The sequence below is a fragment of the Bufo bufo genome, chromosome 10 (genome assembly GCF_905171765.1).
Source record: "Bufo bufo chromosome 10, aBufBuf1.1, whole genome shotgun sequence".
Lineage (NCBI taxonomy): Eukaryota > Metazoa > Chordata > Amphibia > Anura > Bufonidae > Bufo > Bufo bufo.
Genome location: NC_053398.1, coordinates 34,374,767 through 34,398,479, shown reverse-complemented (window position 1 = coordinate 34,398,479; position 23,713 = coordinate 34,374,767). Strand labels below are relative to the sequence as shown.

The following is a 23,713-nucleotide window of genomic DNA, read 5'->3' as shown; positions in this document are numbered from 1 at the left end:
CACCCGTAGAAGGGGGGGGGGGGGGGATTGTCATGCCCCACTCTGACGATGTGCGGAGGTCGGCCAGGATTGCAGCACGAGTTTAGTGTTTGTTTTGGAGTCTTGCTGGATCCACCCCTCATCAGGTGCACTGGGTGGAGTCATTAGTTTAAATAGCTCCTCTGCCTAGTGCCCTGGAGCGGATTATATTCATTATTGTGATCCTGGAAGCTAGGAAGGAAGGTTGGCTGCTCCAGCTCAGGAAGATAAGTGTTGTTTCTAGTTGGTTGTTTTGTGTCATCTTTCCCATCCAGGTTCTGTGCGAGCAGGCTGCTCCTATTTCCCACTTCATCATCTCAGGGAATTCAGGGTTTTGTCAGCCCAGGCACGGGGACATCTCAGATCTACCTTCAAGATCTGTAGATGGGCTGAGCAGTGCAGAGAAAGAGGTCAGGGATTAGCTAGGAGGTGACCCTTCCCTGTCTCTCGCCCAGAGCCTGGTTGGTTCGTTATCTGTCATACTGAGTGCACGCCTGCTGTGACAGCAGGCCATCAGTGATAATGTCTCCTCTGTGGTCACCCTGACTCCATACTTATCCGTTTTCCGGACCACGATAGCGCGGGACCTGTGGAAGGGGAAAATGCAAGATGAACACGGCCGGTATCTGTGTTTTGCGGACTACAAAAAATAGATACGGTGTGTGCATGAGGCCAAACAGTGAGTCTAATAACCTGAACAAACAGCATCATGGATCCCTGCAAGGCTGTTCAGCTCATTAGGTCATTGAAACTTCCTCGCCTCCAAACTCGCGTTCGATGCATTTCTATTGATTTCTTATATTCTAAGAGGCAAATCAGATAATAAGCAGCAAAAGTTTATTCTCAGCAGAACTTCAAGCCATCTGACTGCTCAGACCGTGAGACCTGATGAAAGCATGATGGTTGGATCATTAGACCTGTGGTTACCAGGATTTGAACTCTAAGTGTGTTTCCTGTGTGTGCAAAAAATATAACTAACCTCAAGACTTGAGGTTAAGATTAGCTGCGCCTGCATACATAGTTTATAAAAAAAAAAATGAACTTTCTACTTTTTATATAATGCATAAAAATGATAACTAAGCCTATGTATTAATTGATCTATACTTTTGGTTTACTGTCATATGCCCTAGTTTTCCAAAGCAGTTTAATAAGTGATGATTTAAAGAGGACCTTTCACTAAAATAAAAAGTGTAAACTAAGTATATAGACATGGAGAGCGGCGCCCAGGGATCTCCCTGCACTTACTATTATCCTTGGGCGCCGCTCTGTTCTCCTGGTATCTTCATATGTTCGGCTCAACTGGGTGGAGCCTGCCGGCGTCTCCTTCTCCCAGGCTGTAGCGCTGGCCAATTGCAGCGCTCAGCTCATAGCCTGAGAGAAAAAAAAAACCTCTCAGGCTATGAGCTGAGCGCTGCGATTGGCCAGCGCTGCAGCAAGGGACAACCCTAATACAAAAACTCCGCCCAGTACAACAGAGGGAGCTGCAGACACCGGGGCGAACGGAGCGACGCCCAGATATACTAGTAAGTGCAGGGGGACCCCTGGGCACCGCTCTGCCCACTGATATAGTTAGTTTTTAAACTAGTTAAAGGTCCTCTTTAAAGTAAACCAGTGTCTGAGGTTAATTATCTAGAAATTTTGATAAAATTAACCAAGTGTCATTCCTACTAAATTTCTCATACACCCGGAACATAGGCCTGTATATTAGAAGCCTATAGATGGGCTCCATTGTACAATTCTAATATAATCAGTCAGTGCTCGAGGCACAATTATAACATAACAAGAACCTAGAAGGACCATAAAAACAGACCGCACATCAAATATATAAAAATATACCAATCTTTAATAACCCCTAGTGACCAGCCTCTTTTGGGCCTTACTGACCAATTGTTTTTCCCCCTACACCCATGACAGCACCCTTGAGAGACCGCCTCCGTCATCAGGACAGGAAACAGGAACTTACGTGGAGAGCTCATAAGGAGGGGCTCTGCCCCTATAGTTCCTGTTTCCTGTCCTAAGGATAGGACATGCGGTGGAGAGCTTAAAGGATTAGGCTGCAGGAGCCCAGCGTAATATTACCAGTGTGGGTTACCTGGTGCGGCGTAAGACTTCACTAGGAGCCGCCTGCCAAGTCTGGGGCAGCGTCCTTTTGCGTCTCGGACTTTGGTTTTGTCAAGCTGGCGTTTCGGTGCACTCCCAGGAGTTACTGTGAGGTAGCCCCGGCACTCCGGATCCTCCTAGCAGTGTTTAGGAGTTCCGGGGCCTGTACTGTTTTTCTTCCAGCTTCCGGTAGCCTTACAGAAGCTAGGGGAGGTTTCCTTCTTTTCTAAGCACACTCCATGCGTGAACCGGAAGTTGGGGGTCGCGACTTCCGGTATTTGGAATGCAGGTTGGTTCCGGTTAACCAGAGTTCCGGAAGGGAAGCTGGTACATCCTTCCAATAAAGGCCGCATTTGGTACGCCTGCAGGGACCCGACCTGGGTTTTTTGACCTCCCTCTCAGCGTACGGTCAGAAGGATCCCAGCCAGCCTGCAAGCATCCCCAAGTGCATATGGACGCTCTATCCGGAGACATGGAAAAAGAGCGCGGTCAGCACGCTGAAGTACAGGATGGTCAGGATGGCCAGGATGGCAGACTGATATTCTTGGTAGGGTAAGGGGGTCAATCCCCACCTTTTGTATTCTTCCCTGTTGTGCCTAATGGGGTTTAACTTTGTTTTAGAATACTAAAGAGGCCCCTAGGAAAGCCACTGCTAAAATTGAAGGAAAAGAGTGCCGTCGGCAAGAAAAAACATGCTTCTTCCTGGTCTAAAATGTTATGTCAGCATTGTGCTAATAAGGTGGTAGAGGAGGAATCCCCATCATTACTTCAGAGCATCAAAGAGATTGTCAAATCTGAGGTCTCTGATTCTATCAAAATGTTTAAGTGCCTACCTTCCTCAGCTACGGGCAAGCAGGGTCATTCTAATATCATATCTGAGGAGAGTGAGCAAGGAGAGATCCTAGATATTTCAAGCTCTTCCTCGGATAGACCTTTATTCTCCCCTGAGGATACGGATTCCCTACTCAAATCTATTAGAACCACGATGAAGGTGGTTGAATCCAGAGAACAAAAGTCCATTCAAGATATAATGTTTGGGGATCTGGGTCACAAAAGATCTAGAGTTTTTCTGTTAAATGAAAATTGAAAGCATTTAATTCAGAATGAATGGAAGAAACCAGATAAGAAGTTTTTTATTCCCAGAAGTGTAAAGAGAAAATATCCTTTTGATGAAGGTGAGTCATCCTGTTGGGACAGGCCTCCTAAACTAGATGCCCCTATTGCGAAAATCTTAGAGATCTGCTTTGCCCTTAGAGGATCTTGGCGCTTTAAAAGACCCGATGGATAGACTAGCTGAGCTGTACCTTAAAGTTTGGGAGGCCTCTACTCAGGCCTTTAAGCCTAATATCTCCACTGCCAGGTCATTGAAATTGTGGCTTCAGGATTTAGAATCCCACATCCAGAATAAGACCTCTAGGAACCAACTCCTAGTTTTTTGTTTTTTTTTCCACTATACTTAAAGCGGTAGACTTTATCTCAGATGCATCGGCCGATGCATTCAGATTAAATGCCAGATCCGCTGCGCTTTCCAATTCAGCTAGAAGAGCGGTTTGGCTGAAAGGATGGTCTAGGGACTCAACTTCGAAAAGGAAACTTTGTTCTATCCTATGTCGGAGAATTTCCGTTCAGTTCACTTCAGTTCTGGATGACCTCTTGGAAAAAGCCTCTGATAATAAGAAGGGTTTTCCCATATCTAATCCCCCTAGGAAGCAGCAGTTTTTTCGAAAAAATAAGAGAAGTTTCGATAAATCAAATAAAGCAAAACAGGTGGAGAGAAAACAAGGGTAGAAGGGATAAAGGTTTCCTCTTGAATTCCGTCCTCTTCAGGCCCATTTCTAGTCAACAATGACTGTTACTGTCCTGTGGGGGGAAGACCATCTCTTTTTTTCTCGGGCTTGGGGAAAAAATTCTGCAAGCCCATGGATAAATGGTATCGTGAAAGACTGTTTTCGTCTAGAGTTTATCTCTCCCCCATCAGAAAGGCTAAAAGTTACAAGTTTGACTCAAAATTCAGTAAAAGACCAAGCACTAAAGGAGGAAGTGTTTTCCCTTTTTAAAAAAAAATGTCCTAGTTCCCGTCCCAGAATCCGAAAAAGGAAGAGGGTTTTATTCTTCCCTTTTTCTCATACCCAAGCCGGACGGTTCCTTCAGAATGATCATAAATCTGAAAGACTTGAATCAATAACTCGTCTACAAAAAATTCTGAATGGAGTCAGTACAGTCGGCAATAAAGCATCTTTTCAAGGACTGTGTAATGGCCACCTTAGACATAAAGGACGCTTACTACCATGTCCCTCTTCATGCCGATTTCCAAAAATACCTCAGATTAGCTGTGAGTATGGCAGGTCAGGTGCATCATCTACAGTACAGTACAGGTCATGGCCCACATAAGGGAAAAAGACATTCTCATTATACCTTACTTAGACGACCTCCTGATAGTAGCAGAATCTGTGAAACTTCTATCCTCTCGTCTGCTGGAAGTGGTAAACATTTTAATAAATCTCGGATGGCAGATAAACTGGGAAAAATCCAACCTAACCCCTTCCCAACAATGTGTCTTTCTAGGTTTTATCCTAGATTCAGTAAATCTAAGGTGCATCCTCCCTCAGCACGAAATAGACAGATTAGGAGAAGACGTGCGAGTCTTGATGGCCTTAAAAAAATCGAACGATCAGGCAAGGGATGGCAGTTCTTGGCAGAATAATCTCCACAATACCAGCAGCAGGTTGGTCCCTGTTTTGCTCCAGGACACTTCAGTGGCAGATCCTAAAAGAATGGCAGGGATCATTGTCCCCGCTGGATACCCCTCTTCCTCTCACCCCACATTGGATACAGTCCTTAAACTGGTGGATACAGCCTTCAAATCTGTCTCAGGGCTTCCCCTGGATTCTGCAAGAACAAGTAACCATAACCACGGATGCCAGTCCAACTGGTTGGGGGGGGGGGCGTTCTGTCAGTGGGGGATGCTGCAGGGAGTTTAGAGTGTAACAGAAAGCCAGGATTCCCAAAATGTCACAGAACTAAGATCGGTTCTGCTAGCCTTAAGAGCTTTTCTGCCCAGATTAAAGGGAATAGGAGTAAAGATATTATCAGACAATGCTACGGTGGCCTCCTACCTAAACAGACAAGGAGGGACAAGGTCAGAGCGTCTTATGTCCTTAACCACAGAAATTTTCTATTTAATCATTCATTTCATTTCTTTTATCAAAGCAGTACACCTGCAAGGAACAGAAAACAAAGTCGCAGATTACCTAAGCAGAAACCATTTGGATCAAGGAGAATGGTGCCTGAATCAGGAGGTCTTCAGCCAGATAGTTCACCTTTGGGGTCATCCTCATAGACCTTTTCGCAACCAAGCAAAACAGAAAATGCAGTCTCTTCTTTTCTCTGAATCCAAGAGATTCTCCATCAGGGATAGACGCCTTCTCCTTTCCTTGGCCGGATCAACTTCTGTATGCCTTTCCTCCTCTGAGACTTCTTCCAAGGGTATTGCAGAAACTGAGGCAGGAACAGACGAGGTTCATTCTAATTGCACCCTTCTGGTCGAGAAGGACCTGGTTCTCTTGGCTAAGAAACCTATCCCTGACAGATTCTTCCGGACAGGCCGGATCTGTTATTCCAGGGACCTGTCTATCATCCAGAAGTAAAGAACCTTCACTTGGCAGCCTGGCATTTGAGTGGGAAAAATTAGAACGTAGAGGTCTATCCAAAGAGGTCATTTCCACCCTTTTATCCTGTCGTAAGGAGGTAACCTCCACTATTTATCTTAGAGTATGGAAGACTTTCTTAAGGTTTACTGGGGCTCCTGTTGATCCTTTGAGTCCTCCCCCTATGCCTAAGGTTCTGGAATTCCTTCAAGAAGGCCTCAATAAAAACCTTAGGTACAGGTCTCTGCTTTGAGTACCTTTTTTTAGATTGCCCTATTGCCAATCCTCCTTGGATTAGGAGATTTTGTAAGGCAGTTCGAATTAAGCCTGTAATCAGGCCTTCTGTTCCCCTGTGGGATCTGAATCTAGTCCTGTCTAGGTTAATGAAGCCTCCTTTTGAACCACTACAGGATTTACCCATTAAAATATTATCTTTTAAAACTGCCTTCTTAGTGGCCATCACCTTAGCTAGAAGGGTGGGTGAGATTTCTGCCTTTTCAGCTTCCCCTCCCTATACTAACATCTTGGAGGATAGGGTGCTTATTAAACCAGACCCAGTGTTTCTGCCTAAAGTGGTCTCTCTCTTTCATAGGTCCCAAGATATTGTTCCCCCATCTTTGTGTCAATCCCCTAAGAACGAGAAAGAAAAGAAACTACATTGTCTAGATGTCAAAAGATGCCTGTCACATTATCTGAATGTCACCAGTCAATGGAGGAAATCCTCTAGACCAGGGATGCTCAACCTGCGGCCCTCCAGCTGTTGTAAAACTACAACTCCCACCATGCCCTTCTGTAGGATGATAGCTGTAGGCTGTCAGGGAATGATGGGAGTTGTAGTTTTGCAACAACTGGAGGGCCGCAGGTTGAGCATGCCTGCTCTAGACTGTACAGTTTAGGGGGAAAAATAGGGGTAGTATGGTTACATCTAGGACTCTAGCCAGGTGGATTGTAGGTGCTATCCTTTTAGCCTATTCCTCAGCAGGGTAGGATTCCCCTTTAGGTTTCGGTGCTCATTCACATACGTTTCTGTTTCATGAGAACAGATCTGTAGGGCTGCCACATGGAAGTCTCCAAGAGCCTTTTTCCATCACTACAAGTTAGATTTAGACTCTACAAGCGGTAGTTCCCCATAAGCTAGTTCTTTTCTAGTCGTCTCTCAAGGGTGCTGTCATGGGCGTAGGGGAAATTCAAGATTACTTACCGGTAATCGTTTTTTCATGAGCCCATGACAGCACCTAGGATTTATTCCCTCCCTATATTTTTTGTTTCATAAATTTGAAATACTTATGTAAATATACAAAAGGGGCAAAGCCGTTCCTTATGAGCTCTCCACGTAAGTTCCCGTTTCCTGTCCTGATGATGGAGGCGGTCTCTCAAGGGTGCTGTCATGGGCTCATGAAAAAACTATTACCGGTAAGTAATCTCGAATTTCTTCCATTTTCATTGTCGCCTTCCAAGAGCTATAACTTTTTTTTATTTTTCCATCTATGTAGCTGTATGAGGGCTGGTATTTTGCGGGACAGAAAATAGCATCTATTGATGGCCACCACAAAGGGACAGCTTTTGGGCCAATATATTGGGCTTCAGTGTGGTATATGGTTCAGATGTGACGGTATTATTATGGTACTGCTGACCCTGCCTACTTTTGTTGCCCCGCTTCTGTCAGTTTGGACCCACCTACAACATGGGGCCACTTTTAGGTTTTATTCCAGGGCCACTTTAAATTCCCAGTCCGCTCCTGTCTGCATACCTTTGTGAATTGGCACTGCTCCGCTGAGTAATCCAATGCATTTTTATTCTTTTTCACCCCCTCCATTCCCGAATAATCAGGCCTGTTAGATCCAGTGCCTGATATGAAAATGTGACCGTGTTTAGCCAAGGGGGCAGTCCCCAGCATTCAGTGATTAAATCATTCCCGGAGAATGGCTTTAATATGGCTGTCAGCAACCTGTATTAGAATGCAAGAAGGACTGGTTGCCACCACTTGAAGTAGGATCGCCCACATGACTCCTATGCATAAAAAATACCAGAAGTTTAACCCCTCCCGCCACCCAGCACCATACATGTACAGCACTGGGTGGATCTTTAAAGATCGCGCCTGCTTCAAGGCAAACCGGGGCTAATATCTACAATCAATGATAACACCTGTACTATTAAAATATAAAAAATATTTATCCTATATGGCAAACGGCAAAATGACCGCTTCACCTCCCCCAATAAAATTGAATAAAAAGTGATTAAATAATCACACACCCAAATGGTATCAATAAAAACTACAGATCTCTCCACAAAAAATTATCCCGCACACTGCTCTGTACACATAACTACAAAAAAGTAAGGTCAGAATATGGCAATAAAGAAAAAAATATTTTTAATAAATTTTTATTTTGTTTTTCAGTATTAAAACACAAGAAAAAACTATACAAGGACAACATCTGCATGGAGTTTTTATGTTCTCCTCGTGTTTGAGTGGGTTTCCTCCCACACTCCAAAGACATACTGATAGGGGGGACCTTAGATTGTGAGCCCCATTGGGGACAGTTGGATGCTAATGTCTGTAAAACGCTGAGGAATATAGTAGCGCTATATAAGTGCATAAAATAAATAAATAAATCATACTGGCCTGGAGAATGAAAGTAACAGGTCAGTTTTACCACATGGAGAACGCCATAAAAACAACCCAAAAACTGTGATGGAATTGTATTTTTTTCCCCAATTTCACAAAAAAAATTCTGCTTCCCACTACATTGTATGCAATGTTAAATGGTGCCATTAGAAAGTACAACTTGTCTGGCAAAAAAACAAGCCCTCATATGGCTATGTGAACTGAAAAATAAAAAGGCTATGGCCCTGGAAAGGCAGGGAGTGAAAAATGAAAATGCTAAAACGAAGTAGACTATTAATGTTAGTAGTGAAAAGCAAAAAACAATGGCAAAAGATCTCCTCTTATACATCCCATCAATATAAAAATGGTATACAAATAAAACATGCTGCCATATATTGTTTGCTCCTTGGAACCCAGTTTAACAAAAACCAGTTGACTGTATAGCAGTTACATAATATTCCACCAGTACAGAGCAGTGACTTTCCAGTCAATATGCCTTTTTGTCTGTACAAAATGACGTTCTTGTGGGTAGAATGGTTTTATCAGTGGTTTGGCCTCAGTCGGGGTGGAGCTGTATTCTAATTCTGAGAAGTCTAAGTCTTGCCTTCAGTCAACATATACACACTATTCAGCATCTACACAGACTTCTGGACTGTAGGAGATAAGAGCTGCCAAAAGGTAAGTCCGATTCAGATATTTGCAAGCGTGTGTTGTCCACAATTATGCAGAAATGAAGGCATCTATTCATGCGCTAATAATTGAGCCTAGACGCCATGTGTCTTCTATCTGCATGTACGTGTGAACCACCAAGCTGTCCCTCATCAGTATGAAGAAGATGGCCATTGTAGTTTATTGCTCCTTTTTTTTAAAGGGATGCTACAAAGTCTCCAGATTCGGTCACCTGACAGACTTTTAAGTAAGTGACTCACATGCAAGTCCATAATCTTCTAAGTTGGGGGGGGGGGGGGGGGGGGGGGCTTAAGAGAAAGCTTTTCCCTTTCTGCTGATTGACCAAAAGGGATCACATGACTGAAGTGTGATTTGATGCCTATTGGCATTTAATTAATTCTTTGATATGTGTGTGTGGTTTTTCCCCCCCAACGATTTTACATTTTTGCCCATCTTTTTGATTATCTATCAATATGTGATCGTCCCACCCCTGGCACCCACAAGGAGAATGAAGGGGCAGTGGTTCTCGCTGGAGGGTCGCATCTCCTTGTCGGGCATTTAAATAACACATACTTGTCCTGCAGAACCGTCAGCAATTAGAGACTGTCTTATGACAGCCTGTAGACAGCACAGAAGCTGCTGGAGAAAGACAGCCTATAGCAGGGCCGGGACCAAGTATTTTGGCATCCTAGGCGGAGCAGGCTAACTGCTCCTCTCCCCCCGAATCAATTTAAAGTGACCCTACTTTTTAAGGGTACGACCACACGGTCAGATGATGCAGTTTTGGAAGCCAAAATCAAGAGTGGATCATAGTTACATATAGTTACATAGTTAATACGGTTGAAAAAAATACATAAGCCTGTCAGTTCCACCAAGGGATAGGTGGGGACGCGAATCCCAGAAGAAAAAACCCATAAAAAGGAGAGAAAGTATAAAGTATTCACTCCTGGTTTTGGCTTCCAAAACTGCATCAGGAAATCTGATTATGTAGCTGTACCCTAAAAAAGAAATTAAAACACCTTTTTAAAGAAGCAGTCAAGGACAGATCCAGTGACTTACAGGTGACGTCTCAACGGATTTGAGTAGTTCGCTTTTCTTTTCTTCTCCATTTGGTGCAGACCCTCATGGGTAGACGGCTTTTGTCAGGGGTGGGCAGCCCCCTCTGCCACATAAGAAGACACCAGTATTACTATATGGCAGATGGGGGACGGTAACAGATTTTGCAACTCAGGCCCCAAATTTATGTAGCCCCCTGTCATCCTGTACAGAGCAAGAAGTTGCGCTCATTAATAGGTTTAGTGGCCAGTGTGAGAACTGCAGGGCTGTGTGGTTTTTTGTTTGAATATAAAAAGTAACATGGAAAATTTAAAATAACATCATCAAAAATTCTTAAAAAATATGTAAACATGATTTAAACAATAGGTCATTTTCTGATGACACATTCCCTTTAAGATAGCCATATACATTAGGCTACTTTCACACTAGCGTCGGGGCTCCGCTTGTGAGCTCCGTTTGAAGGGTCTCACAAGCGGCCCCGAACGCATCCGTCCTGCCCTAATGCATTCTAAGTGGATGCGGATCCGCCCAGAATGCATCAGTCTGGCAAGCGGATCCGTCCAGACTTACAATGCAAGTCAATGGGGACGGATCCGTTTGAAGTTGACACAATATGGCTCAATTTTCAAACTGATCCGTCCCCCATTGACTTTCAATGTAAAGATCTGAACGGATCCAAACGTCTGCATTATAGGAGCGGATCCGTCTGTGCAGACACTAGACGGATCCTCTCTGAACGCAAGTGTGAAAGTAGCCTTAGATGACCCACCTGAACGCTCATTTAACCAACAACTAAACTTCCTGACTCTGCCCCTGCCCCCATAAACATGCACACTTGGTTCGGCCAAGCAGACGTGTTCTCCATGGAGAGAGGGGGATAAGGGCTCTATTACATGGTTTGAATTCTGATTGTTAGCTGCTGTAAATCTCAGTGTACTTGTTGCAATAATTCCCATTATATGGGGATGGAAGATACAGTGCCTTGCAAAAATATTCACCCCCTTGACTTTTTTCGTATTTTGGTGTCTCACAGCCTGGAATTAACATGGATTGTTTGAGGATTTGCATCAATTAATTTACAGAACATGCTGACAACTTTGAAGATTATTTTTTCTTTTCATTGTGAAGCAAACATCAAATAGGACAAAATAAAAGAAAAAGTCAATGTGCATAACTATTCACCCCCCTAAAGTCAATACTTTGTAGAGCCACCTTTTGCGGCAATCACAGCTCCAAGTCGCTTTGGATAAGTCTCTATGAGCTTGCTACAACTTACCACTGGGATTTTTGCCCATTCCTCCTTGCAAAACTGCTCCAGCTTCTTCAAGTTTGATGGTTTGCGCTTGTGAACAGCAATCTTCAAGTCTGACCACAGATTTTCTATTGGATTAAGATCGGGGCTTTGACTAGGCCATTCCAACACATTTACTTTCGGGTTTGCGTCAGACATAGCGTTTTCTTTGATGGCCGAAAAGTCCAATTTTAGTCTCAGACCAGAGCACCTTCCTCCATACATTTTGGGAGTCTCCCACATGCCTTTTCGCAAACTCACAACGTGCCTTTTTGTTTTTAGCTGAAAGTAATGGCTTTCTTCTGACCACTCTGCTATAAAGCCCAACTCTGTGGAGCGTACGGCTTATTGTCGTCCTATGTACAGATACTCCAGTCTCTGCTCCTTAACTCTGCAGCTCCTCCAGGGTTACCTTAGATCTCTGTGCTGCTTCTCTGATTAATGCCCTCCTTGCCCGATCCATGAGTTTTGGTGGGCGGCCGTCTCTTGGTAGGTTTGCTGCTATGCCATGTTCTTTCTATTTGGTTATGATAGATTTGATGGTGCTCCTGGGGATCATCAAAGATTTGGCAATTTTTTTTTATAACATAACCCTGACTTGTACTTCTCAGCAACATTGTCCCTTACTTGTTTGGAGAGTTCCTTGGTCTTCATGGCAGTGTTTGGTTAGTGATGCCTCTTGCTTAGGTGTTGCAGCCTCTGGGGCCTTTCAAAAAAAGGTGTGTATATGTAATGACAGATCCTGTGACACTTAGATTGCACACAGGTGACATCATTTCACTAATTATGTGACTTCTGAAGGTAATTGGTTGCACCAGAGCTTTTTATGGGCTTCCTAACAAAAGGGGGTGAATACATACACACATGCCAATTTTCTGTTTTCTATTTCTAAACAATAGTTTTATTTATATATTTTTCTCATTTCACTTCACCAACCTAGACTATTGTGTTCTGATCCATCACATAAAATTCAGATTAAAAAAACATTGAACTTAAGGCTGTAATGTACCAAAATACGAAAAAAGTCAAGGGGGTGAATACTTTTGCAAGGCACTGTAACTATTGTGATTGTTCATCCCCATACTTGTTTGTGAGCAGCACATTCTTGTTCACACAGGATGATGTGCTGCCTATGAACAATGGATTTAGGTGTCACATGAAAGATGCGATGACCTGACGAACAAGTAGTTGCTTGTTTGTCGGGTGATCAGAGGCAACTTTACATTGGGCAATCATCTGGAACAAGTGTTCGTTCAAACATTTATTCCTAATAACTGTCCAAATCCTCGGCGCTAGTAAAAAGGCCCTAAGCCACTGTCGGACATCTCTGGTGGTAGCATCAAGCATGTTGAAGTCTAACAGCTCAATCCTCCTCTCCTGCGACATATGTTGTCATGGAAGAGTCAGGAGCCCCCCTGCACATACGTTAAATGGTTGGCCAGTCCTTCAAAATCAGCAGGTTTGGCCATCATTAATCTAATGTGTATGGCCAGCCTTTCCGAAAAAAAAAGAAAAGAGGCCATTTTGAGGGACAAACCCGTTCTTATTTGAATTCCAGATGTAGTCATTTGTCTTCAAGGTTGACGTAATACCTGAAAGCATGTCAGATAGTTTAAAGTAATTTGTGTTGCTCTATCGATTATACACAACAACCATGTTATCTTTCATGTAGTGTAAACACAGCATAGACAGCCCTTACCTTCTGTCTGTTAATGATCTACCTAGTGTTTGTCTTTTACTACCTTTGAATCTTCCTCCTTAGCTTATCTTCTACCCTTTACTCCGTTTCATCATGATTTCTTTGTGATCTGGCAGCCAGCGATTTTCAGCACAGAATGTGTTCATGTATAATCATTGGCTTTGGAAAACCCGAAATTCAAAAAGGAAAGCACAATAACACGTTCCTCCCTCTCTAATCGTGTACCTTCCATATCTCTACAGACAGTATCACCGACATCAAGTCTTCAGCTGTTTGTTCGCTCTTGGAAAATGGAAACCAAGGAATATATTCCCACCCAGCAGGCTGAGGAACTTTTATCTAAGTCACCCCTTAATTGTGTTGGCAGTGAAGGTGATGAGTTGCTGAAGGTGGAGATGATCCCTCTGAAAGAGACAACCATTCAAGTTGAGTCCACCAAGTTGACCACAGCATCTGAGCAACCTCCTGTGAGAGATCACATAATCTGGTCTATAGTTAACACTTTCTACATGAATTTCTGCTGCCTTGGATTTATTGCACTTATCTTTTCTGTCAAGGTGAGTAGAAGCGAGTGCTTTGTATAATCAAAGCGTGTCACTGCCAACGTGATAATAATGTCAAAGAACCAGATTTGGTTATAATTGTCTACATTTACAGTCTCAAAGGATATTGGGCAGAGACACTATAGAGCAGTAGTGTCCAACCTGTTGCTGTCATGGCACTTTGGGAGTTCTAGCTCCACAATAGCCAAAGATCACTTCACTAAAGACATTATGGGGAATAACATAGTAACATAGGGGGTTATTTATTTATCTGAAATACGTAAAAATTAGCCGTATATCATGCGCAGATTGTAGCGCAACGGTTAGAACTGTACACAGTACTCCATGTGTGGTCTGACTAGTGATTTGTAAAGTGGCAGGGCTATGATCTCATCACGGGCATCTATGCCCCTTTTGATGCACCCCATAGTTCTATTGTCCTTGGCAGCAGCTGCCTGACACTGGTTTCTTCAGCTTAGTTTGCTGTTCACTAAAATTCCTAAGTCACAGATAACCTGAGTAAGTACAAAAAGCATGATAGTTTCATTTATCAAGGGAAAAAAAGCTATGCCCCCCCCCCTCCTCATGAATTAACTGTCATTAACCACAGTTCTTGGAAAGCTGAGTTCAATTTCACCAGCTACACCCAGGCCTGATTACTGCCAGACCTGTAGAATCAAAAAAGCACTTAAAGGATAACCGTCATATTTTCACTCAAAATTCAATTTTCATATATGTTGTTGCTGCTGTGGTAATAATCCCTAATCACTAATTATTGTGTTCACATACCACTTGTTTAATAAGATTCCGTCCATAGCAACCGCTCCTCACAAGACTTCTTTCTGACTATCTTCTCAAGATGGTCGCCGATGCCCTTACCCTGAGGCTGAGACCTCCCTCCCTAACTACCCAGAATTAATTTGGCTCATCTCGGGAACGCGCAGCCCCACCCCAACCAATCGGCTTTCTCCAGACTTAAACACGCCCTCTTCCTCCTGAGTAGTTGATCGTGAATTTTTATTGCAAATTTTGTTGCGAATATCGGCACTATCTCTGTCCGACAGGAGCGCGCACGCAGCGTTCTGGACTGCCCACTACTACGACCTCCGTCTTCTTATATAGAAGATAGGAGACGGAGGACACCTAGGAACGCTGTTTTAGCCGCACCACTGAAATGCCTGGGGGAGGAAAGAACATGCTGCAATTACTAGGTAATTCAATACCTATACAAAAGTATTAACTACGGAACTAAGGTAAACTTAGACCAATCCAATTACATTAAAAAATAATATGACAGTTATCCTTTAAATAGAACCTGTCTGACTACATGAAGTAGGCTAAAAGATCTCAAAAAGCAACACATCATGCCCCAATCTGAAGAAATTCAAGAACAGATGAGAAAAAGTCATTGACATCTATCAGTCTGGAAAAGGTTACAGAGCTATTTCTAAGGCTTTACAATTCCAGTGAACAACAATGAGAGCTACAGTATTATCCACAAATGGAGAAAACATGGAACAGTAATAAACCTTACCAGGAGTGGCTGGCCTACCAAAATTGCAGCAAGAGCACATCAACGAATCAACGAGCGCACAGGAGGTCACAAAAGAACCCAGAACAACATCTAAAGCACTGCAGGCCTCACTTGCCTCAGCGAAGATCAGTGTTCATGAATTCAACAAAAAAGGAAGAGACTGGGCAAAAATGCTATCCATGGGAGAGTTCCAGGGCGAAAACTACTGCTTACCAAAAAGAACACAAAGGCCCGTCTCACATTTGCCAAAAAACATCTTGATAATTCCCAAGCCTTTTGGGAAAATATTCTGTGGACTGACGAGACAAAAGTGGAAATTTTTGGACGGTGTGTGTTCTGTTACTGTCACGGATGATGTTGCAGATAGCTGGAACTTATGAATAAACGTCCAACTGGCTTGATCCCAAACTAATATATATATGTGAGCCATATAAAACCCTAAGAGCTCTCCCTGACTGCTATGCCCATGCAAGGGTCTCAATGATAGACGATTGCATACCCACGTACCTAAGACTGTGTGACACCTGAAAACCCTATAATAGTGAGGGGACACGACCACCGGCTCCCTGCACTTAATACGGACGGAGTCAGGGTCACCTAGAATCAAGCCAGCAAGGAAACACAATACATTAAAAGACTTGGGGTACTTTCACACTTGCGGCAGGACGGATCCGACAGGCTGTTCACCCTGTCGGATCCGTCCTTCCGCTATTTCGCCGGACCGCCGCTCCTTCCCCATTGACTATAATGGGGACGGGGGCGGAGCTCCGGCACTGCACAGTAGTGCACGGCGAAAGGCCGCCGAACTAAAAGTCCTGCATGTCCGACTTTTTAGTCCGGTGGCCTCAACGCGAACAGCCGTACTGCGCCGGAGCTCCGCCCCCGTCCCCATTATAGTCAATAGGGACGGAGCGGCGGTCTGGCGGCACGGCGAAATAGCGGAAGGACGGATCCGTCCTGCCGCAAGTGTGAAAGTACCCTTATCTGAGCAAACAGCAGCAGCAGCCTCCAGCAGTGAACACTTCATTCAGGAAGTAGTATAAACTGCAAAGTGAGGCAGTATGGGAGGGAATATAAAGGGAGACGATTAATCTAAATAGGTGACACCTGGGAGAAGGAAAGGAGATGACAAAGTGAAACCAAAACAAAGAACGTCATGCAAGAGGTAGAGAAGGACGTCTGCCAGACCTTCTCACAGAACTGGCGGTGACAGTTACATCTGAGTAAAACTAACACAGTATTTCTGAAAATGAACATTAACCCCTTAGTGACCACCCATACGCCTTTTTACGGCAGTCACTAAGGGGCCTTAGGCTGGGCCACCGCTTAGACTGGGCTGCCATAAATAAGTGTTGCATGGGTCCCCTGTGCAGCGGGGATCCGGCTCTCACATGAGAGCCGCGGCCCTGCTCTAACAGCCCGGACTAGCAGAAGTGTCGATCCGGGCTGTTTAACACTTTGCATGTCGTGGGCAATGGCGACCGCCGCATGTAAAATGCTGACAGAGGGAGCAGACTCCCTCTGTCTCCCATCAGCACCCCACAAATGCGATCACGGGGTGCTGATGTGTGTGAAGGCTGCCTGGGGTCTGATGTATGCCCCAGACCAGCCTTGAGTAATTTCCAGCAAGCTGTGCCTCTCTGGTGCAACCTGCTGGTCAATGTCAGAATAGCATTGCTATTAAAATGCAATGCACTATAGGAATAGTGCATTGCATTTTAAAAGCAATCAAAAAGCTGTCTGTTATAGTCCCCTTGTGGAACTATTAAGTGGTAAAAAAAACTTTAAAAAAAACTCATTCAATTAAAAAAATCCCATAAAAAAAAATTACGCTTTTCAATAAAAAAAATTGCAGAAAAAAAATCTTCCCCATATGTTTGGTATTGCTGCATCCGTAACGACCCGGACTACATAAATATCACGTAAATTATCCCCTACGGTGAACGCCATAAAAAAATAATAATAAAAAAAGATAGAATTGCTCATTTATTCTTAGTTGCCACCGAAAAAACGTAATAACAAGCGTTCAAAAAGCTAAATTTACTCCAAAATGGAGAATACAAGTCGTCCCCCAAAAATAAAGCCCTCACACAACTCCATATAAAGAAAAGTAAAAAAGTTATGAGTCTTGGGAAGTGGCAATGCAAAAACATTTTTTTCTTAAAAAAAAAATAAAAGTGGGTTTTATTGCAAAAAAGTAGTAAAACGTAAAAAAAAACTATATGTATTTGGTATCAATGTAATCGCACTGACCCAAGGAATAAATATATTTTGTTCTTCATACCGAAAAATGAACGTCATAAAATTTATAACATAAAAACGCAGTGGCAGTGTTGCTGTTTTTCCCATCTCCCTCACAGAAAGAGTTCATAAAAGTTAATCAGAAAGTTATGTATACCCCAAAATGGCGCCATTAAGAACAAAAACTTGTCCCGCAAACCATAAACCCTCATAAAACTATATAGGCGGTTATAGTTATAGCTCTTGTAATGCAACGATGAAATAAGGAGGAAAAACGCTTGCTCAGTAAGGCCCAAAACAGGCTGGTCACTAAGGGGTTAAACCGACAGTCAAACATGGTGGTGGTAGTGTGATGGTCTGGGGCTGCTTTGCTGCTTCAGGACCTGGACGACTTGCGGTAATTGATGGAACCATGAATTCTGTTATCCACCAGAAAATCCTGAAGGAGAATGCCCAGCCATAAGATCATGACCTTAAGCTCAAGAATACTTGGGTTCTCGAGCAGGACAATGATTCGAAGCACACCAGCAAGTCCACTTCTGAATGGATGAAAACAAAACAAAATGAAGGCTTTGGAGCGGCCTTGTCAAAGTCCAGACTTAAATCTGATTGAGATACCATGACATAGAAACATAGAATGTGTCGGCAGATAAGAACCATTTGGCCCATCTAGTCTGCCCAATATACTGAGTACTATGGATAGCCCCTGGCCCTATCTTATATGAAGGATAGCCTTATGCCTATCCCATGCATGCTTAAACTCCTTCACTGTATTTGCAGCTACCACTTCTGCAGGAAGGCTATTCCATGCATCCACTACTCTCTCAGTAAAGTAATACTTCCTGATATTACTTTTGAACCTTTGCCCCTCTAATTTAAAACTATGTCCTCTTGTAGCAGTTTTTCTTCTTTTAAATATTCTCTCCTCTTTTACCTTGTTGATTCCCTTTATGTATTTAAAAGTTGGCCCCTCTTCAGACATGACCTTAAACAGGCCGTTCATGCTCGAAAACCCTCCAGTGGGGCTGAATGAAGACAATTCTGCAAAGAAGAGTGGGCCAAAATTCCTCTACAGAGATGTGAAAACTAATTGACAGTCATCACAAACGATGGATTGCAGTTGTTGCCGCCAAGGGTGGCACAACCAGTTATTTGTTTAGGGGGCAATTACCTTTTCTCATAGGGCAAGGTTGGTTTGAATAACTTTCTCCCTTAATAAATGAAATCATCTTTTAAAAACTGCTTTTTGTATTTACTCAGGTTATCATTGTCTGATGTTCAAATTTGTTCGATAATCTGAAACATTTAAGTGTGACAAATGTGCAAAAACAAAACAGATTTGTAAGGGGGGGGGGGCAAATACTTTTTCACAGCACTGTATCTCTATCTATCTATCTATCTATCTATCTATCTATCTATCTACCTATCTATCTATCTATCTAAGGTAGAACCTAGGATCAATTACGAATTCGGGTTCGGATTCATCAATGAGTGTATTTGCAGATGCGCCACTACTCACAGTAAAGGCGCATGCGCGAGATTAAAGTGGGAGCATTATAAATGTTTTCTTTCAATGGTAGGAGACCACAGTGCATGCAGCAGCTCCCAGCACAGCGATATTGTCTGTCTAGGATCAAGCTCCAAGAGATCTGTGTTCCCAGACTTACAATGATTAGTGGAAGTCCCATTCAATGGTGGAGCATCGAGGCCCCTTCTCTTCAGTGACCGACATTGACCAGAGCTGAGCCGCCGACTCGGGCACAGCCACACATGTACGGACTGCAGAAAAGGGGCCACTGCAACTCCATTCTGGTGTTTGGTGGTGCACGCGAGTTGGGACCCCCACCAATCTCATATTGTTTACCCACCCTAAGAAAGAAACTGCATTGCTAAGATTACTTTGGATGAGGTCAAGGTACTGACACTTATATTAGACTGTCTTAATTAAATATTTATTTCTTGTTCATTATTCCTCCAGTCTAGGGATCAGAAGTCGGCTGGAAATTCAAATGAAGCCAGAAGCTATGGAGTCAGAGCCCGATCGTTAAATATTGCATCTTCAGTCTTGACCATACTGTGGTTCCTAATCACAGTAACCATCATTTATGTCAATCTCATAAATCTGAGGAACACCATTAGGGGCTGGCTGGGACTGTAAGGACTATGATACATGAGAAAGCATTTAGATGACTTCTAGGGTTGTTAAGGCCAAGACTGATTGTTAAGGCCAACACCTTTACTATGGAAATGGCGGTGTGCCTATTTGTATCACTTTATTTAAAAATGTACTATGAAATACACAAATCTGTATCGTATTTTCTTGTTTTTGTCGTCTGTGAATATTGTTTTGTCGAACCTTCATTATGTGGATAGTTCAACAGGACTGAGGTTTATTATTCTGGAGATCATGTTTATTTTGCATACGTGTGAAATATTTTGAGTCCGTTCAGCAGAAGGCAATACAATAGGGCTATTTGTAAGGCTAAGTGTAACTTGCCTTGCTTCTAGATCTCATATAAAGTATATGGCGGTATTATGGATCTGTCTTATGCATATGTGGCTATGGGGCCATACTGTTCCTTTGTGTAATGCTCTATTGCAGGGATGCTCAACCTGCAGCCCTCCAGCTGTTGCAAAACTACAACTCCCAGCATGCCCTAATATCTGTAGGCTGTCCAGGCATGCTGGGAATTGTAGTTTTGCAACAGCTGGAGGGGCGCAGGTTAGGCATCCCTGCTCTATTGCATACCCTAAACTGCACGCAACCTTCTCTAAAGAACTGCTTCTAGGGGAGAATACTTCATGGAGGCACCATATAGCAGTACACAGAGTGCCTATGGGTCTATACTAGGGACATTGTGTGCCAGACCTATTAGGTATGTATCGGAATTATCTGATTTTATGTTAATGACACTTGAGCTCAACAAACCCAAATGACCTGGAAGACCACGGGAAACAACTGTAGTGGATGACCGAAGAATTCTTTCCCTGGTGAAGAAAACACCCTTCACAACAGTTGGCCAGATCAAGAACACTCTCCAGGAGGTAAGTGTATGTGTGTCAAAGTCAACAATCAAGAGAAGACTTCACCAGAGTGAATACAGAGGGTTCACCACAAGATGTAAACCATTGGTGAGTCTCAAAAACAGGAAGGCCAGATTAGAGTTTGCCAAACGACATCTAAAAAAGCCTTCACAGTTCTGGAACAACATCCTATGGACAGATGAGACCAAGATCAACTTGTACCAGAGTGATGGGAAGAGTATGGAGAAGGAAAGGAACTGCTCATGATCCTAAGCATACCACCTCATCAGTGAAGCATGGTGGTGGTAGTGTCATGGTGTGGGCATGTATGGCTGCCAATGGAACTGGTTCTCTTGTATTTATTGATGATGTGACTACTGACAAAAGCAGCAGGATGAATTCTGAAGTGTTTCGGGCAATATTATCTGCTCATATTCAGCCAAATGCTTCAGAACTCATTGGACGGCACTTTACACTGCAGATGGACAATGACCCAAAGCATACTGCAAAAGCAACCAAAGAGTTTTTTAAGGGAAAGAAGTGGAATGTTATGCAATGGCCAAGTCAATCACCTGACCTGAATCCGATTCAGCATGCATTTCACTTGCTGAAGACAAAACTGAAGGGAAAATGCCCCAAGAACAAGCAGGAACTGAAGACAGTTGCAGTAGATGCCTGGCAGAGCATCACCAGGGATGAAACCAGCGTCTGGTGATGTCTATGCGTTCCAGACTTCAGGCTGTAATTGACTGCAAAGGATTTGCAACCAAATATTAAAAAGTGAACGTTTGATTTATGATTATTATGTCCCATTACTTTTGGTCCCTTAACAAGTGGGAGGCACATATGCAAACTGTAAATACCCTCAAATTAAAGCTGACAGTCTGCAGTTAAAGCACATCTTGGTTTCATTTCAAATCCATTGTGGTGGTGTATAGAGCCAAAAATGTTAGAATTGTGTCGATGGCCCAATATTTATGGACCTGACTGTACGTCATTTTTATTGGTTTGGTAATAGTCTCTGTTTTTTTCCAAATCTACATTCAGTAGGTTACTTTGACATCACTTGCTATCAAGGAGAGCGGACAAAGACATTCATTTAACAAACTGTTTTTCTGGGAACAAAAGTGTGTGACGTATGGCATAAAAGTCCTGTGAACACTGCATGGCAGTTTTACCCATTCAGAGTTTAATTCTTTCACCGCATTATGCCATTATTTAGTCACCGCTTGGCAGAATTATTTGGTTATTTCAGGTTGGTATTATTTTGAGGTGCAGGTACTTATAAATCCATGTATCAGAGATTGGAGAAGGGGCAAAATATTCAAAGGTAGAAATAAGATGGGGTTGACACCCCCACGCCCCCAATCTTAATCAGACCTCAGCTCAGATCCCCTATGTTAATTAGAACTCAACTCAGACCCCAAAAAGACCGCAGCTCAGACCCCCAAATAGACCTGCAACGGGCTGCCCCCTGGGGCCCTTAAGATGACCCGAGTGCCCAGGTGTAAGAATGACCGAGTGGAATAGCGTGGCCCAAAATGTCCCTTAATGTTTTGTCACGGTGCTCCTACCTGGATATGACTGGACCCCAGGCGTTGGCTCCGAAGCAGCAAATAGGGGGGTATAGTTAAGAAGTTTGAAGAAATAATTGAGTCCAGACCTTGAGAGGAAGTTGAATAGCAGCTTTACTTTGGTAAACGTTCATCAGAAACAATCTTCAAACTTTGTCTTGGTCCCAGCAGGCTTTAGCATTAAAACTCTGGCAGGCAAACTCAACTCTGCTACATCTGTTGCTCTCTGTCTCTGCTGTACTGACAGGGTAGCTGTATAACTTAGCTTCTCCTTTATGCTGCAACTTCTCTCTGTAGTCGGTCTCTTGATTAGACCAGGGAACTCTCCTCTTGGCTCCTGAGCCTCTAAGCTGTGGCCTCCATATCTAGCAAAGCTGATATGGAGGGGTAAGCTTGGACTGACTAAAACTCTGGTCCCCACCCTTCCTGCAGGAAGTGGGACTCGCCCACTCCTCCACAGAGGGGGGTTAGAATGGAATGGAAAGCTCCATTCTAGCTAACTGTAGCTCTGCCGTATTTGCTGCCACCTGCTGATGAACCAGGCACATTACATGTTGCAAAATAGCAAATGCACAGTGTTTGGACCTGAAATAAATACACATGATGACATGAGATTAACCAATAAAGACAGTAGCGGGGTGCAAAGGTGGTAATGCCACTCTGAGGCGTTACAGACCTAAGATAAGACAAAAAAAAAAGAAGTAAAACAACTCACCTCTCCTGCTCTGGATGCCACAGCTGCTCCTGAGATCCAGCGCTCTTCCTGCTGCGCTGTGTTGTGACCTGACATTGCACAGTGTGAGGTAACGGAGCACACCTATGTCCTCACACTGTGTACAGGTCACAGCACAGCGTGCAGCCCCTGCAGGAGAAGACCAGGGAACGATGAGTACAGAGCCAGCACAGGGAGTGATGTATTCACCGCTCCCTGGTCCTACTGTACTAATAAGCATAATGGAAGCGCTTATTAGTATTCGCTCTATAAGACGCACTGACATTCCCCCCCCCCTCCCAACTTTTGGGGGACAAAAAGTGCATCTTATAGGGCAAAATTTTTTATTTTTTGTCCACATCAGAGACGCATTTTTTGCAGGTCAGATGTGGACCCATTTATTTCAATGGGGCTGCCAAGATGCGGACAGTCTGCCGGGTGCTGTCCACATCCGTATATCCATTCTGTGGCCCCACAAAAATATAGTCCTATTCTTGTCTGCATTAGGGACAAGGATAGGACTATTTTATTATTGGCCGGACATTCTGTTCTGCGAAATTCACACACAGGCAGCGCAAAACAGGCAACGGTCGTGTGCATGAGCCCTAATGCTGTAGATTTTCCACTTGCAATTCCAATGCCATATGTGGCCATACTGTTGCTGAGAATTTCAAAATGGACAGCTGCTATTACTATGGTAACAAAGGGGCACGTTTATTAAGACCGGTGTTTTAGACGCAGGTCTGCGCTGGCGGTGGATTCACCGCAGTTATGTAAAAGTGCCGGCCTCTACATAACTTTGGCGGATCCACCGCGGCTTCTTAATGTGGGGCAGTTTATTTGCTGTCTTACATTTAGACCATTTTCTACCGGCCCATCCCCCTCCCACTTTTTTAGACCTGGCGCAAGTGGGGAAAAGTCGCAGATTGCGGCGCAAAGGACATGTGTGCCGTAATGTGCGCCAGAAATATGCCTAATATAGGCGTATTTTTGTTTAACCC

At 43.6% G+C, this 23,713-nt stretch overlaps 1 protein-coding gene across 1 annotated transcript; it reads left to right on the top strand.

The window, feature by feature from the left end:
* Window positions 1-13,186: 13,186 nt before the first annotated feature.
* On the top strand, window positions 13,187-19,717 carry LOC120980434 (dispanin subfamily A member 2b-like). Its single transcript, XM_040409543.1, has 2 exons — window positions 13,187-13,642; window positions 19,381-19,717. The coding sequence occupies exons 1-2, from the start codon at window positions 13,376-13,378 to the stop codon at window positions 19,558-19,560; spliced, it is 447 nt and encodes a 148-aa protein (XP_040265477.1). The 5' UTR covers window positions 13,187-13,375; the 3' UTR covers window positions 19,561-19,717.
* Window positions 19,718-23,713: the final 3,996 nt, after the last annotated feature.